The sequence below is a fragment of the Thunnus thynnus genome, chromosome 17, assembly GCF_963924715.1.
Source record: "Thunnus thynnus chromosome 17, fThuThy2.1, whole genome shotgun sequence".
NCBI classification, from domain to species: domain Eukaryota; kingdom Metazoa; phylum Chordata; class Actinopteri; order Scombriformes; family Scombridae; genus Thunnus; species Thunnus thynnus.
In genome coordinates, this window is record NC_089533.1 from 21,495,742 (window position 1) to 21,512,572 (window position 16,831).

General features: G+C 39.8%; 2 protein-coding genes across 3 annotated transcripts in view; one reads left to right on the forward strand and one right to left on the reverse strand.

Moving 5' to 3' along the window:
• The first annotated feature begins 2,100 nt into the window (after positions 1 to 2,100).
• Positions 2,101 to 9,659, forward strand: ap5z1 (adaptor related protein complex 5 subunit zeta 1). Of its 2 annotated transcripts, XM_067615934.1 has the most exons (18): positions 2,101 to 2,224; positions 2,670 to 2,807; positions 3,197 to 3,377; positions 3,740 to 3,890; positions 4,065 to 4,177; positions 4,287 to 4,461; positions 4,776 to 4,829; positions 6,051 to 6,191; positions 6,347 to 6,384; positions 6,765 to 6,927; positions 7,079 to 7,257; positions 7,366 to 7,508; positions 7,613 to 7,731; positions 8,037 to 8,164; positions 8,381 to 8,478; positions 8,562 to 8,694; positions 8,927 to 9,141; positions 9,231 to 9,659. In XM_067615934.1, exons 1-18 carry the CDS (start codon positions 2,184 to 2,186, stop codon positions 9,481 to 9,483), a joined length of 2,463 nt encoding a protein of 820 aa, XP_067472035.1. In that variant the 5' UTR covers positions 2,101 to 2,183; the 3' UTR covers positions 9,484 to 9,659. The 2 variants fall into 2 exon arrangements, with proteins under 2 accessions (XP_067472035.1, XP_067472036.1); XM_067615935.1 differs by lacking the exon at positions 4,776 to 4,829.
• A 160-nt stretch (positions 9,660 to 9,819) lies between these two features.
• mmd2a (monocyte to macrophage differentiation-associated 2a) overlaps positions 9,820 to 16,831 on the reverse strand; it is a 9,714-nt gene continuing 2,702 nt past the window's right edge. Inside the window, exons 2-7 of the mRNA XM_067615936.1 lie at positions 15,939 to 16,020; positions 14,814 to 14,974; positions 13,955 to 14,029; positions 13,747 to 13,848; positions 13,512 to 13,581; positions 9,820 to 11,994 (exon numbers count right to left, since the gene is read on the reverse strand). Of these exons, the coding sequence (XP_067472037.1) occupies positions 11,794 to 11,994; positions 13,512 to 13,581; positions 13,747 to 13,848; positions 13,955 to 14,029; positions 14,814 to 14,974; positions 15,939 to 16,020 (691 nt within the window). The 3' untranslated portion in view covers positions 9,820 to 11,793. The remainder of the gene's footprint in view (positions 11,995 to 13,511; positions 13,582 to 13,746; positions 13,849 to 13,954; positions 14,030 to 14,813; positions 14,975 to 15,938; positions 16,021 to 16,831) is intronic.

Sequence of the window (16,831 nt, forward strand, 5' to 3'; positions counted from 1 at the left end):
TCATGACAGCACCTAAATCAAGAATCACAGCCATGTAACAACATACATTACAATGCTAGTATAATACACAAAAAAGAGATCTACTGCATGCCAGTATTAGGCCACTAGTTTTCAGAGAAAGAGGATAGTAAAGAAGATAATTTCACAAAAGAAAAAGGGAATTTTAATTCAGTTCAATCCATTTTTATGAGATGGAATTCACTCTGAAGGTGAATCCACCCCTCTGTAGTGTAAGTTTACAGTAGGAACGTAATTAAGTGTATTTACTAAAGTAATGAGGTATAATTGAGTTCCTTATTCTGACGCTTTATGCTTCTGCCCCGCTACATATATGTAGCAGATAAAGTTAGTTCCTTTAAAGAAAGATTTTAGATTAAAGGAATAGGATACGACAAGCTTATGAAATATAAAGGGTTGTTAAAGATTAAATCGGTGCCTGTGACCTCCGGTAGCGGAAGGGGTAAGTTAGTTCCGATCCTTAACTTAAGTCAAATTATAAATACTGCAGTCTAAAAATACTCCTTCATAAGTAAATGTCCTGAATTGAAAATGTTATTTAAGTAAGAATACAAAAGTATTATCAGCAAAATGTATTTAAAGTATCAAAAGTAAGTACTCATTATGCAGACTGGCCTCTTGTGCTGAGTGTTATATTATTATAGTATATTATGTTGTTTGTTCTTATCACTAACAAATACATGTAAGAACATTTTAATGTTGTAGTTCATCAATGTGGAGCCAATTTTAAATACTTTGGGTAGATTAATAGTATAGTACTGTATGATATTATATAAGCGTATCATATGTTTTTTGTAGGCCTAATAATAAAAGTGCAGAGCAAGTTTTCAAAAAGAAAAGAAATGAGCAAGAGACAACCCAAACAACAGTTAGAATATAAAATGTCTTGTTTTATGTAAAATCTTAATCAGAAAAGTAACTTTAAGTGGCAAATAAATGTAGTGGTGTAAAAAGTACAATATTTCCCTCTGAAATGTAATGTAGTGGCATATAGTAGCACAAAATGTAAATACTCAAGTAAAGTTCAAGTACCTCAAATTTGTATTTAAATACAGTACTTGAGTAAATGTACTTAGTTACTTTCCACCACTGCTGACATGTTACAGAACAGCAGTATACAGTTGGGGCTTCGTGTCACATTACAGATTAAAGGATATCTATGATTTCCCCTCTAAACATCTCTTAAATAACTACTTCACGTGCAAAGAGGTACAATTATCCAATATTAAACAATGACAACAAAGATTAGAGAAAAATACAAAATATGAATGCTAATTTGTGCAGCAGAACTTTGTTCTTCTTTCCTTCACCATCAATCATCTCACAAGCCATCAGATTTATCTTGTGACCCTTTGAAGGGGGCCCAACCCCAAACCACTGGACTAAACTACCTACCTGCATATAAAAGTGATTAAAACAAATGCTGCCCATGCATTGATGCATCAGCCACACCGTTTTCTACAGAACCGCTACTTTTTATATTGATTCTTTAGGTACATTAGGTACATTTTCCTGATAGTAGTTCTGTACTTATAGGCCTATTCAAGTAGAATTTTAAATGTAGGACTTTTACATGTACAAAGTGCAGACATTAGATAAGACTGGAGTTAACAGTGAGTAAAAAGGCTATTTCCTTCTGAAATGCAGGACAGCAGAATTATAATGTATTAAGAACGGAAGTGACAGTGCAAATTGCAAGTCCTCAAAATGCATGTAAATGGTTGAGTAAAGAGTAGTGAGTGAAGGTCAGTAATTACATTAATGCAGTTTGCTGTTATTGTTTGGTCCTCATGGTACTGCAGGAAGAAAATGCAGCCTGGGGGATAATTTACATAACAGTTTTTTTTACATGCAAGAGTTTACCTACATTGACTAAGAAACTGTTGGAGAAAAAGAAGTAGAAATGTTACACTAAAAAGTTACACTAACGTTACAGTGATTGTGTAAACAATCACATAATATATTCATTCTGACTTGTGATTTATCTTGATATTATCACAAAGTGGAGATTATGGTTTTTATGTATCTTTGGTTGGGTTTGACTGAAAGCTGAATGCGGAACTAAAGTCACGTCATGTGATTCCAGTCAGGACTTTATTAGTGACCGCACTGTTTACCTTCCGCTGCAGATAGATGTGTTTTAGCAGCAGAGGAATGCTCTCAAAATGTACTCTCACGGTTCAGAGAGTTTAATTAAGCAAGCAAGGTAAGCAAATATACAAGGAGAACTTCCACCTTCATCACTTCTCTTCAGCTGGTTTAATACATATCGCTGTTATTTCAACAGCTAAGCTAACTAGGCTAAAGCTACGTAGCGTCTCAAAGCCTTGCTGTATGTTATCATTACTGTCGTTACTTATCTTACTTAAGGGCTACTTTCACAGCCCTTTATCACAGGTAGGATTTCAGTTTCAATATCATGCCTGTTGTGTTCTTACTAATGTGTTTACTCCGTAAAATGTCATTTTATGACAGCATACACAGAGAGAAACGAGTAAACGTTGCGTTCTCAAGACTGTAACCTGCAATGTTGCAAGTGTTTGTTAATTGTTACTCGGTAAATGACCAAAGGGATACATAAATGATCAAGTATGGAAGCGATTAATATTGGGTCAGTCATGTTGAGACTATGTGGTGTGTGTCATTTCCAGGGAGATTCAGGAGTCTGAGCTGCAGAAGTTTTACAGCAGATTAGTCAAGTTGCTCCAGGGGAAGGAGCTCGGTCATGAGACTGTCGACTCCCTGCAGAGGCTGCACCTCATCCTCTCTGCCACCAAGTACACCAGGACGTAAGAGCTCCAACCCACACATCCCACACCACATGAGCTACTGTCCATACACACTGTGTTTAATCTCTACATATCAAACTTAAATCATTCACACCTTCCTGTCTTTACTCCTTCCATCTCCTCCTTCCCTCTTCACGCCCTGCTCCTGCCTTTATCTCTTTCCTCTAAACCCCTTTTACTGTCAGTGGTGATGTCTGACCACACAGATCACAGCCACAATTCTGAATTTCTTCTGCTCATGTGTTTTCTACATAAATCACATCATCATCATCATCATAAATATTACGATTACCTGTCTGTTTGTGCTCCAAGCTATTCCATATGCAGTATTTATTATGCAAATCCTCTCTGCCCCAGTCTTATGTCTCCTCTGTTGCCATCAACCAAAGGTTGCCTTCAGAGCTTCACAAGAGGCTTTCATCACTCCTCTCGTCACCCTCGGAGCAGCTACAGGTGTTGAGCTCAGCGGTGCTCAGAGAGACACTGCCCCTCTCTGGCCAGGAACTGAACTACAACCAGGACAACTTCAGCCAACTCAATAGCCATGCTGCTGCCCTGCTGCTCTCACAGGTCTGCGGTGTGCATATTTTGTGTTCAGCCTAATTCATTATTATTTTGAGACATATACAAGATTGTAAGAGGCCATTTTTTTTATCTCTTAAATTGATGGTGATTGGTTTTCTGTCAACTGACTGATCAATTAACCAGCCACTACACTCAAAGGTGTGAATTTTATGGAAATCCTTCAGCAATGAAAGAGTGCTATAAAGTACAAGTACTGTTCTTTGTTTTGGTACATTTCAGGGTATTTTGAAAGAAAATTGTTTGGAGGCTGTGAAAATACACTGAGATACAAACTAAAGGAGCTTGTTTTATTTGCAGACCACTTACTTACCTAATCATCATGTCTCGCACTCTCTTGACACCAACAGGCTGGATCCAGGGCCGATCTGTCATCTCTCTGCGCTCTACTCCTTCGCAGTCTGGAGAGCCGACCATCGGAGGGGCCGTCTCACTTGCTCACACACACCCTGCCAATCCTCAACACCATCCTCACACACAGCCCCGAGTGCCTCACTGAAGGTAACAAAGTTTCCATCAAATCCGAGATCATGATAGTGTTTCAGTGCAGTTTGTTAACTAGAAAGTAAATAGACATGCAGCCATTAAGCACATAAATCAGAATCCTTTTTTTAAGTTCTGTGCACAATGAGAAGCTCTCACACGGTTCTTTCTCTACACTTTACTTGACTACAGATCACATGACCCTCCTGAGTAAAAAGCTTGTCGATTGGCTGCGTTATGCTAGCATCACGCAGGGAGGCGGGGCTTCCTCAGGAGGATTCTTCACAGGACCCAGGTCGCGTCAGGTACAGACCTTACAACAATGTCACATTTGTTTCTGTTTCTTTTCAGCTTTGTTTGACGTCACTACTTTATTGTATATCTTTGTTCTTGTATGTTTGTGGGGGGTTTCAGCCGGTGCCTATAGCAGAGCTGGATGGGACGGTGTCAGGGGATTTCTTCACAGTTCTGTGTGTGGGCCAAGGCTTCACTGAGGACCAGTGGATGAACGTCTACTCCTTTTCCATGTTGCGCCATTGGCTCCTCACCTACCACTCTGTGTCCAATGGCAACACAGCAGCAGATGCTGGTATGACTTTTGTCACTGATGCTAAAATTTGCCCTCACATGCTAGAAGCTCTTTATTTTATGTAATAGCCAGAAAGCTAAACTACTTAACATCTCAGATCACTATTTTCTTTAAAAATGTAGGGATTTCTTATTTTTTGACCAGAAAGAAATAATCCAAGATTTCATTTGGTCCCTTATTACCTCAGTGTCCTCTCAAACAACTACATTTTGGTCTTTTGAGGAACATCAGCCTCAATTGATCAACCATGAAGGCTGTAATTCATTCATATCATACGTCTCAGATGACCTGCTCTGTGTTTTCATCATCCCCAGCAAACAGGCAACAGCTCAGTCTCTCCCTCTCCCACTCCCACTCCTTTTCTAATGGTAAGATATGTAAGAGAGTTTGTGGATCTTCCCTGCATGCACGTGCATCTAAGAAGCCAAATCAACTCCTACATCTTCTGTTTAACTCCAGGGCAGCACAGGTCAACTCACAACACTTATGACATGATCATTACTTACATCCACATTTAATCTAACCAGAAATCCTGATCTGTGACTCCTTAACTACATTTTCTCACTGGTGTGTGTGTGTGCGCCTTTTGCCTTCCCTCAAATCTGCTGATGAGTACATAAACTCAGTGGCACTTCTGTGATTGGATATTTCTTCTTCAGGACTAATTCCACAATCAAATAACACTGTATGTAATTGATATTAATTACTGTATAATTTTATTTACATGTGAAATAGCTCATCATGGTATGAATCTTATTGCTCTCCACTTTTCCTCTGATTGGATTGGACTGAACAGCTTGGGGCTTTTTCTATTCTATATATATAATTCCTTAAGTTATTTTTCATCTTTGTAAAAGATGAACATAACTGTTTCAATCATTTCAAACATTCTTTCCTCTAAAACTCAACAGCGAGTTTATCTTAAAGCTTTAATTGAAAAGTTTACATTCAGTGTTCCTCACTAAAACACTTTGTGTGTATCCTTGAGGCCCAAAAAATCCTCCTCATAAAACATTTGCAAAGGTTTATTTGCCTTTTTTTTTTAAACAAAGTTTGAAACCTAGATTGCAGATTGCTTTATCAGTACATTACCACCTGTAACTCAGTGGAATAATGTGAAACCATTGACAGGCACCACAAGCTTGTGCATGGGCATGTGCGACCTCATGCACATGCAGGCGAGCAAACAAAACAGGGACCCACTCATAAAAACATTGCACCATAGTGCTATTAGTGGTCAAAAACTCCACTGGGTACCTTTGAGTAAACAAACTAAATCAAAGTTTGTACAGTGTCTTTCCCTTTTTTTCTCTGCTGCAAATACTTTTGCAAAAACTTTTTTAAAGGGCATTGTAAAGTAGCTTTCTTTTTTTCATTCCTTTTGATTGAAGCAGTAATTCACTGTTTTTTCTATGTAATTTCATTTTACATAATCAAAAACCTCCCACGTCTTTATGACTCCTGATTCCTGTTAACTCGTACATTTGGCAACAAGCAGTTGGAGAATACATCTTTTATTATCATAAATAATCATTTCTGTGAGGAGGTTTTGAATCGTGAGCTCTAACTCTTGACCTCACATGTTGCAGATGACCGGTCGGAAGTGGACGGGTCAGTGGTTTCTATGGTTTCAGCGACTTCCTCCTCCAGCCGATTGCTGCCGCCAAAAGAGCGTCTGAGAGAAAAGGCTTTCCAGTACTGCCAACGCCTCATCGAACAGAGTGACCGCAGTGAGTGTGTGTGTGTGCTTGTGTCAACAGAAAAAAAAAAAGTTATTTGTGCAGCTGTGAATGCAGAATTTGGATCAATAATTTATTCACATACATTGTACTAGACGCTGTGTACATGTGAACAGCTGTGATTTGTATTCTTCTCTTTGTTTCAGAGGCACACAAAAGGACAGATACAGAACTGCAGAAAGCGGTGAGCCCATGTATCATTTATTTTTACAATTGCAACATACAGCATGTACACACAGCAGGGTTGTGTAGGAGACTGGTGTTGTTTGTTTCTGGTACTAAAAAGCTTTAAAACAGCACTATCCAATATGTCCTCTTAACCACTGTGCCTCATATATGTGCACAACTCCATTCAAGCACAGAAACAAGCTGAACTTCACTAACATTAAGGAAAAAATCCACATATACAACAGCTCAATACAACAAATTCATGTCAGTAATGTCAGAAAACTATTACATTTAAAAGAATAAATTAAAAAAACAGATGAGCAGCACACTCATTTTCCTCATAATCCAGATGTTATACTGGTGCTCTCATTGTGTCTGTCCTGTTTCCTCTCTTAGTGTCTGGTGGAGGCCGTGTGTATCCTGGATTGTGTGTGTTTAGAGGACACGTCGCTGGTCTACCGGGCGTTCCCGTGCATTAAGGCACTATTTGGTCGGCTCAGCTCAGACCTGTCGTTTGCCAGAGTCCTGCTACCCCTAGCGCAGTTCTACCTCAACCATGGTGTGCATACACATCAACATGTTTTCACCATAAGTACAAATATGGATAAATGCATATAAGTTAATTTACTCAGTTCCTTTTTTCACTGATGCCGAAAGCATTTGAAAATGTGAATTTTAAAACAGCTAAATGTGTACTTGAACCTGTTTAGGCGAGATGGCAGCAGTAGACTGTGAGTGTGTGTGGAAGCTGGTGATTGGCCGATTCCCTTCCGAGCTGTTCAACGACCCTTTCTTGGCACACGAGCTTCTACGCTTCCTCCGACAGAACCTTGAGAGCCTGCAGCTCCGAGTGCCACAGTACACGCGCTCCTTCCCGAACCTGCTGAAGGTGAAAACAAACAAATTTATAACTCAGAGATCCTTTTGATTGTTATATATGCTACACATACTCACTGTAGACTAGTGAGGACTGTATGTTTTATCTCTGTCTCTGCAGTTCTTAGCGTGGGACAGCCCAGCAGTGGTGGATGACTTTGTGGATCTGCTGCCCTCTCTGGTGACAGCTGGAACTGCAGTGGAGCTGCTCCACACTCTGCTAGACCTGCCCTGTCTCTCTGCCACACTGGTCTTGCAGCTCAGGTGCTCACACACATCAGAGCAATATTGCCCAAAAAATGTCAAAGTTGCCTGATTTGCTTCTTATTTTTTACCTCACTGAGTTTGTATGTCTGCATGTGTTGCAGGTCAATATGTTTGCCCATCTCTGAGCCAGGCGGGCGCGGTCTCCTGTCACTGGATGCATTCAGGAGCCCTTCTTACCGAGGGCTTTTCCTCTTCCTGCTGCGAGGGGAAGCAGGCTCAGGTAATCATAGACACACAATTAATGGTTTTAAAACATGTTGTAATAGTTTAGTTTTTTAAGATTATTTTTTGGCATTTTTGCCTTTATTGGATAGAGGATAGTTAAGAGACAGACAGGAATCAAGGGGAGAGAGATGGGTAGAGATGGGCATGTGTAGTAACCACTCAGCTACCAGGGTGCTCTGTTGTAATAGTTTTCATGACATAACTTTCTTTTGTTTTTCAACATGGAGAAATATTTCCACAAGTCCCCATGGTCATTTTGTCTGTTTTCTGGAATCACTGATTTTCTGTTTCCCTCCATAGGTGACACAATTGACCGACTGAGCACACTCCATGAGCTGCTAGCTGAGGCTGCTGATTGGCCGAGAGTCATTCAGTGTTCCCAGACTGTCCCTGTGCTGCTGCACATTTTTTTCAACAAAGTCATTACGGTGAAGAGATTAAACATTCTTTACAAAATAATTACACTTGTGATTATTGTACATTTATAAAAATGCTGAGCTGAGGTTAAATATTTACATATGACTCATCTTGTCCGTTTTGTATAACATAACATTAGTGATTCATGAATGCCAGGTTATTTGACAAAGCTGGATGTTTAGTTTTAAGTTTATATTAACTATATCAAGCATGTGGCTGTTTTTTAGGTAGCTGATGAGAAGCTTTTAGCTCATTTGATTCTGGTGCAGCTGGAGAGAAGCAGCCTCCTCCTCAACGTCCCTAACTACATCAAAGTGATACACAGGTACACCTAAACACAGTGTTACTCTGCTGGAACATCTGTCTTAGTTTCACCCTGATCCCGTCACTCTCTCTGTGGTGCTGCAGGGTGTTCAGCTGCCACCTGCTGAGGCTGTGCAAGCTCCACCCCTCTCTGGTGGTGGACCAGTCTCACGAGCTGCTGGAGTTCGCTGGAACCACAGCCAACGTCTACAGCAAAGAAGAAATCTACACACATGTGGTAATGAGACTCTGTGTCTGTAAGCGTGAGATGGAGAATCGTAGAAAGACAGAGATACGGATCATGCTGATTTAAAGATTATACTTTCTGTGTATTTTGGATCATGAGCAAAACCCTCCGCATCTCACATCTCAAGCTTTTCTCAAACCTCAGCATCTTTTCCTGTGTACTGAAATAACAAAATGTGCCAAAACCTGACACTGAAAACATATTTATCTTGTTTTGCTTTCAGGTGTGGGTGCTGGGAGAGTACCTGTCTGTGTCATGTGACTCTCGCTGCTCTGTGAGGCTCATCACTTCCTGTTTTGAGGCGTTGGAGGCTGTTTTGTTTGAGATCACTTCATCTGCCCCTCCCCCAGGAGCAGATCGCCCCGCACCTCGAGTCATCACCACTCTAATGAGCGCACTCGCTAAACTGGCATCACGATCACATGACCTCATACCCAGGTGACTGACAGACATACACATCAAAGTTTTTATTTATTCTTTACTCATACACGTCTGTGATGTCATGTAATTGTTTGTGTCTATTGTAGGGTATCTCTGTTCCTCTCCAAGCTACGATCTGTAGCCAGAGGCGGGTCAGTTGCCTGGTGCTCCGATGAAGAGGACCTTGTTGCCATAGTAACGCGAGGGGAAGAGTTGTGGTCACTCCTGAAAGCCCCCGGTGTGGCTCAGAGTGTCCTGACCCCACCTCCCCATGTCATGACACCCCAGTGGCACCGAGACACCAACGTGGCCATGCCACTACGACTGCGAGCCCTCACCAGCCTCACACACTCACAGTGATACACACACACACATGCACACCACTCATTAACCTGCACACACATAAATTTATAAACATCATCGTGCAATGGCACTCCCTCATGAAATGGGTAAAAACAAATTCAACACACCCTAATGGATCTTGTTTGATTTTTTGCACCTTATTTTTGTAAATAAATGATATTATTTGATTGAAACTTGATGTGATGAAGCATCTTTGTCATCCACAAAATACACAGATCCATCATAGTTTTAATATATTGTGTCTTCTTTAATACAGTGATTTCTCAGAAATACATTTATACAAAATAGATCTGATTTACAAAAAAAAAGCTTACTTCCTGAGTAAGTGCTCTGTTTTCTGAAAGTTAAAACAGAAGCCATTTAACTGCGACAGGTTAAGGAAAACCTGACAGTGTGATCTATACAGTAGAGACAAAGTATAGAAGTAAAAATGGAAGTTTGCATATATAATCTGCATGTATAACATGTCCACATGTTAATTCTGTCATTTGGAAGGTTTCAGGAAATTATATTTGTTGATAGAAAAGTGCTCAAGGATAAGAGTGCATCATTTAAACAAAATAGCTGGCAGTCATAGTCCTCTAAACAAGATAATCAATGCATATAATCTTGACAAAAGGTATTGTGTGAGGATAGACTCTACATTTCTGGCAACCATTCTTTATGATTTAACATTTGACCTAGAATACATCGGTCAGTGTTACGTGAATTATTTAGATTGGACTTTTCTTCTTTCAAATCAAATTACAGAAAATTATGAGAATATATTTTGTTGCTGATTCATAATGATTATAAATCACAACAGAGTCACAACCAGGCCAGTTCTACTGAGCCCTGTTATCCACAACAACAAAGGTCAACTTGTTTGAGTTTTAATTATATGGTTTTAATTGCACTAGTGTGTTCCACCAGTGTTATTAACTCTATTTGTTGATTGGGTGCTTAAAGTAGTCAAAGTCAACCAAAATTAGTATGTTTGGTTTATAAAACCAGTGGCAGTAAAGATGTTGAACACAGAATTTAAAGTTCAGTTACTCTCAGAGAAACTTAAAACCGTCTAAAACCGTAACATCTAAAAAGAATAGCCCCAACCTAAAGCATTAACATATTTTACTGAAAGCTTGTTGGCTGTGGTGCCGACTCTGTATTTTCATATAATGTGGCTATGCAAAAATGGACAAAAGTAAATTAAAATCTCCGTAACTGTGACACTGATTTAAATACAAGATTAGCACCAATATAAAGGAATGCCTGTATGCTAAGTTTTGGCACGTCACTTGTGGTTAGAGTTTACTAGCCTAGCTTAGTTTAGGCGTTGTAGTCACAGACAGTATGTTGTTAGTTCAGTTACAGAGAAGTATGCATAAAGGAATAGTGCAACATTTTTGGAAAATAAGTTATTTGCTTTCTTGCAGAGAGTTAGATGAGAAGATCGATGGCAGCAGTTGGTCAGCTTAGCTCGCAGCAGCTGTGACTTCCTGACAACCAATGGAGACTTCAGGAAATCACTGATAAACTCAGTTAAGAAATAATCCTATGTATTAAACTGTTCATAAAACAGCAACATGTTGTTTTTACACTTTGCATGAATTAAATGAGATAAAGCATTTTAATTAGTGAACTTTAGATTTGCTAGTAGGCAGATTTTGATTAAATTGGAGTGAGACAGGCTAACTGTTTCCCTCCATTTTCTGTTTTTATGCTAAGCTAAGCTAAACACCTACTGGCTACAGCTTCATATGTAACGAGAGTGGTATCAATCATCTCATTTAATGCCTAGCGAGAAAGCAAATGAGCGCAGTTCCCAAAATTTTAACCTATTCCTTTAACTGGACAAAATCTTCCTGGCATATGTGTTGCCATATCTGTGCAAACATCTCCTATGAGGTAATGAACACAAATGGAAGATTAATTCTAAATCTCTTCTCTGTCTCTACTGATTGGCGGTCCATCTGGCCGGTCAGACCAGTTTGATTGGCACGTCCCTGTGAAAATAACTAGTCTCATACTGCAGTTGATACCTTGTTATCAGTCGTCACAAGTTTGGTTCAGTCAAGCTAAATGTTCACTGGTCAGTCTGCTATATAATTAACATGTTGAAGTGACTTTTAGTCAGACAGTAAGAGTGTTTGGTCCCAGCTAGGGAGAATTTCATCTGATTCGTAGCAGTCAGATCATCTCAGCACCATCTCTCCGAGTGTAGCCTCATGAGTCAGGTTAGCTGTAGTCAAAACACAGTGATCTTGTGAAATACACTCTTCTTGGTCAGTCACTTGGAACCATGTGATCTCAGGTGGGAGCGGTGAGTCACCTCGATGTCTGTAGCAGAGGTCCGGGTACGTACAGGTACCTCCAGATGGCGTAATAGTGAATGCTTGCTCCTATTGCAACGAAAAGGTGCCAGATGGCGTGGGCGAACGGAACAAGGCCATCGCTCTTGAAGAAGACCACGCCCACCACATAGAAGACACCTCCCACAGCCAGTTCACACACACCTGCACGGTCCACCTGTAACATATTCACTTTCAGCTGCTGCAGTACATCACATTTCTAAAAAAAAATGAATGAATGAATTGGAATGTATAGCTGATACAAATTAGGTCAAAATTTTTGATAGAGCATGTTTAACAAGTTGAATTTTCATGATGCATTTCTATAAGAAAAAAGAAAGAAATTAATTCATTCGAACAGACCACAGAAGCCAAGAATGGAATAACAAACCAATTATCCCATTATCTCTGAAAAACTTATTGCTCTCCCACAATGACATAGTTAACTTGTGATCTCAAGATAACAGGATGAAATAAAATTATAGTAACCACAACCATTTTAGTATCCATAATAGACAGAACTATGCTAAATACATTTTAAGTTGAGGGCTTTGGGGACAAAGATTTTGCATTTTTATTTTGGTCCGCTGAGCTCAGATCATATATGCAAAAAGCATACAGTTTTTGGTTGATTTACAACACTCCAAGGAATCATTGTTTTCTACTCATTACACCAAGAAAATCAACTATCACAAACCTGTGAAAACTTTGAAAACCTTCCTTGGTGGTGTGTTCAAGAATACACATAATAATCTCAAACCTAAAATCATAACCAAAATAAGTAAGAAATTTCAGATGCTGATGTATCTTTGAATTTACCAACAGGGACATCAAACCCATCACTGCTCAAAACAACATAACCACACAAAAATAACATACCGGAACGGATAGGGCCGATATTTCGGCTTTTCATGAGATTCATGAGATTCATGAATTCAAACCAACAATGAATGCATCCCACTCACAAGTAGTCTGTGCAGCCAAAACCTGAATTATCTTATTCCTCTCTGCCATAGAGCTGCATTGATGTTCAAAAACTACTAAAAACATGTCAGTTAGCCACACTGGTGTAATGTCACAATCTAACATACACCGTCCTGCTGCTGGAAAAGCTCAAATTGCTCAACTAAGAGTGCCAAATGTGTATTAATTCGCTCCTTAAAATAGTCCCCAACAAATGCACTATTTGCTCCTGTTTGAATAACGTTTGCTAAAAACTACAGCGCCCAGCTGATTTTAAAAATTACTTTTTATATTTTTTAAATGAAACTATGTATTTGTGATTCTAATTTAAAAGATTTATCTTCAGTAGGAAGGAGTGGACTTGCTGAATGTCACAGATTGTGTAGGAAAGTGTAAAATATTGAGAGACAGACTAACACACTGTTGACAATAAAAATATAGATTAAATGTCAACATCATTGTTTAACAAAAAATAATGGCACCCTTTTACATCTCAAGGAAGTTTCAAGTCTCTGCAAGTTTAATTTTATAGCAGACTAAAAGGAACAGAGACCAATGATTTGTAGGTAATGGGCTAAAACAAACAGAACCACTGGTTTGGCTCTTTAAATACTGACAGTGTCTGATTCCTGCACAATAGCAGGAAGCCTGTTGCAGCGGAAAAGGCCTTGCAGGAGATTTTTTATTCTTAAAAGCAAAGACAATGCTAAAACCATTGTGGTTTGTTCTTACCATGGACAGGATGACCAAAGCAGGAACAGCTCCCATGGCCACATATCCCAGCAACTCTACCAGCTTGTACCTGCAGGTAGAAAACTGGGACATGAAGAGATAATGCCTCCAATTTTCAGTGTAATTATTTCTGCAGAGTGTTTGCTGTAAACACTTGAGAACAGGAGTTAGGTTTCAGGTAAATTGTGTCAAACCAGGCCACAGGTCAGAGAGAGATGAAAAGAGATGGTGTTACCTCTCATGGAAAAAGAAGACATACATGGATCCTATGCAAGCCATGACCCAGATCAGCCAGCGCATGTGACACGCCCAGGGCCCAAGCTCCCTCAGCATCAACCTGGTGAAGCACATCCCACAAACATCATTACAGCACATTCACCAGCTCGGTTGTCCAACAGACTGCTTATAATTTGTGGGCCGCAATCATGTGACGACAGACCCACCAGGGAGAGTAGGAGGCTGCGATGAAGAAGTAAATGGCCATTCTGTCACACATGTGGAAACGCTGCTCCACCTTCCTACGCAGAGACAAAGAGACAAACAGATTAGAGCTCATTTCTAAATTAAATTTACGACAAAGTGTGTCTAGTTCAGAGAAAAACATAATCTCTTCATCATGTGTAATCTCTAAAATACACAGTGTTCAGAATGTAAGAAATATGATCAGCCAGGAAATTAAGTTACAGGGAACTAAAATGTGTTTCAGGGCATGGCAGCGCCTCACATTTTAATAGGAAAATTTGGTTGTTGTGAAAACACACACACATTCAAACTGCCCCTGATTGTGTCCCTAAACATATAAGACAGGGTTTGTTGTGCCTTTTTAGACTATCTTGTGTGCGAAAGGACAGAGGGAGTTTAGAAAAGGGTTGTAATCTATTCACTACATTTTTAGTCAGTCAAATAACTCTGTTATAAAATAATTCAATTAGATTAGACTCATGGTTTAGCCTGGAGCTTAGATATGCAAGTGTAATAAGCATTTGTAATTTTCTATACTAGATATATATTTTTTATTTGAGGGAAAAAAAATCTATTGTCTTCTGAATGTGGAAATGCAAAACATTAAAATTTTAAGGTTTGTTTCTATGTGAGAGTGTGTGTGACCTGTTTTCAGAGGGTGCGAGTTGAAGGTAATTTCATTACCACACCACATCTGTTGTTTGGTCTGTGGCCTTCTGGCTTTGTCATAATTAACAACATAATTAATAAACTGTATGTCTGAGTGTGCTGTAAAAGTCACACACACATCTGCCAAATCCCTACCAGCATTTTCTACTATACACACACACACAAACACACCGGAGGTGGCTGATTTTCCAAGTAGCGGTGTGGAAGAGTGTTGAGGTAACAAACAGGCCGGTGAGACCGCTCCCATAGAGCCAGGCAGCAACACGATGCCATTGGTCCACAGATAGGAAGTAAAGGACAGACCCACCCAAGAGACTCGGGAGGATCCAGAACTGCAGAGGACCAGAAGAGACACAAAATTAAAATTATTTTTATAATTTCCTCATGATACACACTCTGCATTTTATATTGTAAAAGATGTTTGACTTTGTCCCTTTAAATCAAATTTGTCAAAACTGTTGATAATGTGTTTCAGGTGTCGTATCTTGAGTTGTATCAGGTCTCTGCTGATACAACTCAAAATATAAAAAAAACACTTATCTGCAAATACTAGGAATGTAACCAGGCCTTTTATAAAAGCTCAACCCAGGGATTTGCAGGGAAATTATACACCCACACACCTCATTTATTTCATCATGTTCGCATTATGAATACTGTTGTCCTTATAAAAAGGTTCTGGTTGGTTGATTTTCTTTACTAGTCTCATGCGGGAAAATGATTCTGTATTCATCCTTCAGTCTTCTTAAAATACTTTCCTGACATTGTTAACATTGTTCTGTCTCTGAAACCTCTCACAAAAGGTACAGATGATCCTTGTGGCTACATTATGAGATTCACTACCCTGCAGAATGGCATGGAGAGAATGAATGAACGAATGAATGGACATGTATCATAAAGAACCCCAGCCTGTTTCAAGGTTTACAGTCATTATGGCCATGTTTTTTTCTCTGTTTTCTTCCATCAGTGTCTGTCTCTTGCTCTCTCGGAGGCAGAAGCGTTCAGGGATTACAGCAGATTAGAGAAAGCTACAGGCTGAATCACAGATTATAACCCACTGCCTCTAATGCACAGCCAAAAAAACCCTCCCCATTCTGCCTCATTCCTCACAATCCTCTCCATCTTTACACAGAATTCTCTGAGCTGGCACTAAACACAGAAAACACCGGGACAGAGAGTAAAACAAAACTACTAACTAGGCTTTAAGATGTCTGAAAGTGTGTGTGTGTGTGTGTGTGTGTGTGTGTGTGTGTGTGTGTGTGTGTGTGTGGTCTGTCTGAGCGTATTTGTTTGGCTCACCCCGTGTGTGGCACAGTTTGCAGCATGTTCGTATTCAGTAGGCTGGTATCTCTTACTGGCTGGCACCCTGCAGTTCATGAACCTGAGAGAGAGGCAGAGAAAGAGCGAGAGACACAAAGGAAAAGAGAGAGAGTGTGTTCAGGTAATGAATGTATATCTGGAGGCAAAACAAGGTACTGCTTTATTAGTTAATAAGTTACTGTGTGCTGAGCCAATGGTGTGTGTATGTGTGTGTGTGTGTGTGTGTGTGTGTGTGTGTGTGTGTGTGTGTGTGTGTGTGTGATTGTCATTCTTGGAGGATTTACAGGTCTCTAATCCACATCACGTTGTCTGAATTTTAGTGTGCCTCATCGTTACTGGGGCAACTATCTGCGTTGCTATGGTCACCAGTGATGTCACTTTCTGTGCTACCACAACAGGAAACCTCTGACCACTAACCATTAACTACATTTGCATTATTTGTCATCTATGAGAAAGTTACTACATGCGTGCATCTGTGTGTGTGTGTGTTTGTGTGTGTGTGTGTGTGTGTGTGTGTGTGTGTGTGTGTGTGTGTGTGTTTGTGTGTGTGTGTGTGTGTGTGTGTGTGTGTGTGTGTGTGTGTTGTGTTGTGTAGGCTATTTAATCAGCAGAAAATCTCTCAATCCCAGTTTACAGGGAAAAACACATCTGGAGATGTTACGAAACCACATTTTATACATCAAGATGAACACACACACACACACACACACCAATTTGAATGTGCAGGGCCACAGGTGTGTCTGTGTGGGTCAGCTGCGTTATTTGATTACACATTTAGGCCGGGCACTCATCATCACACGCATCACACATCCCATAGCTGTGTGTTGTAATGAGGGAGAAAGTGAAGCACATCAAACACCAGATTACCAAAA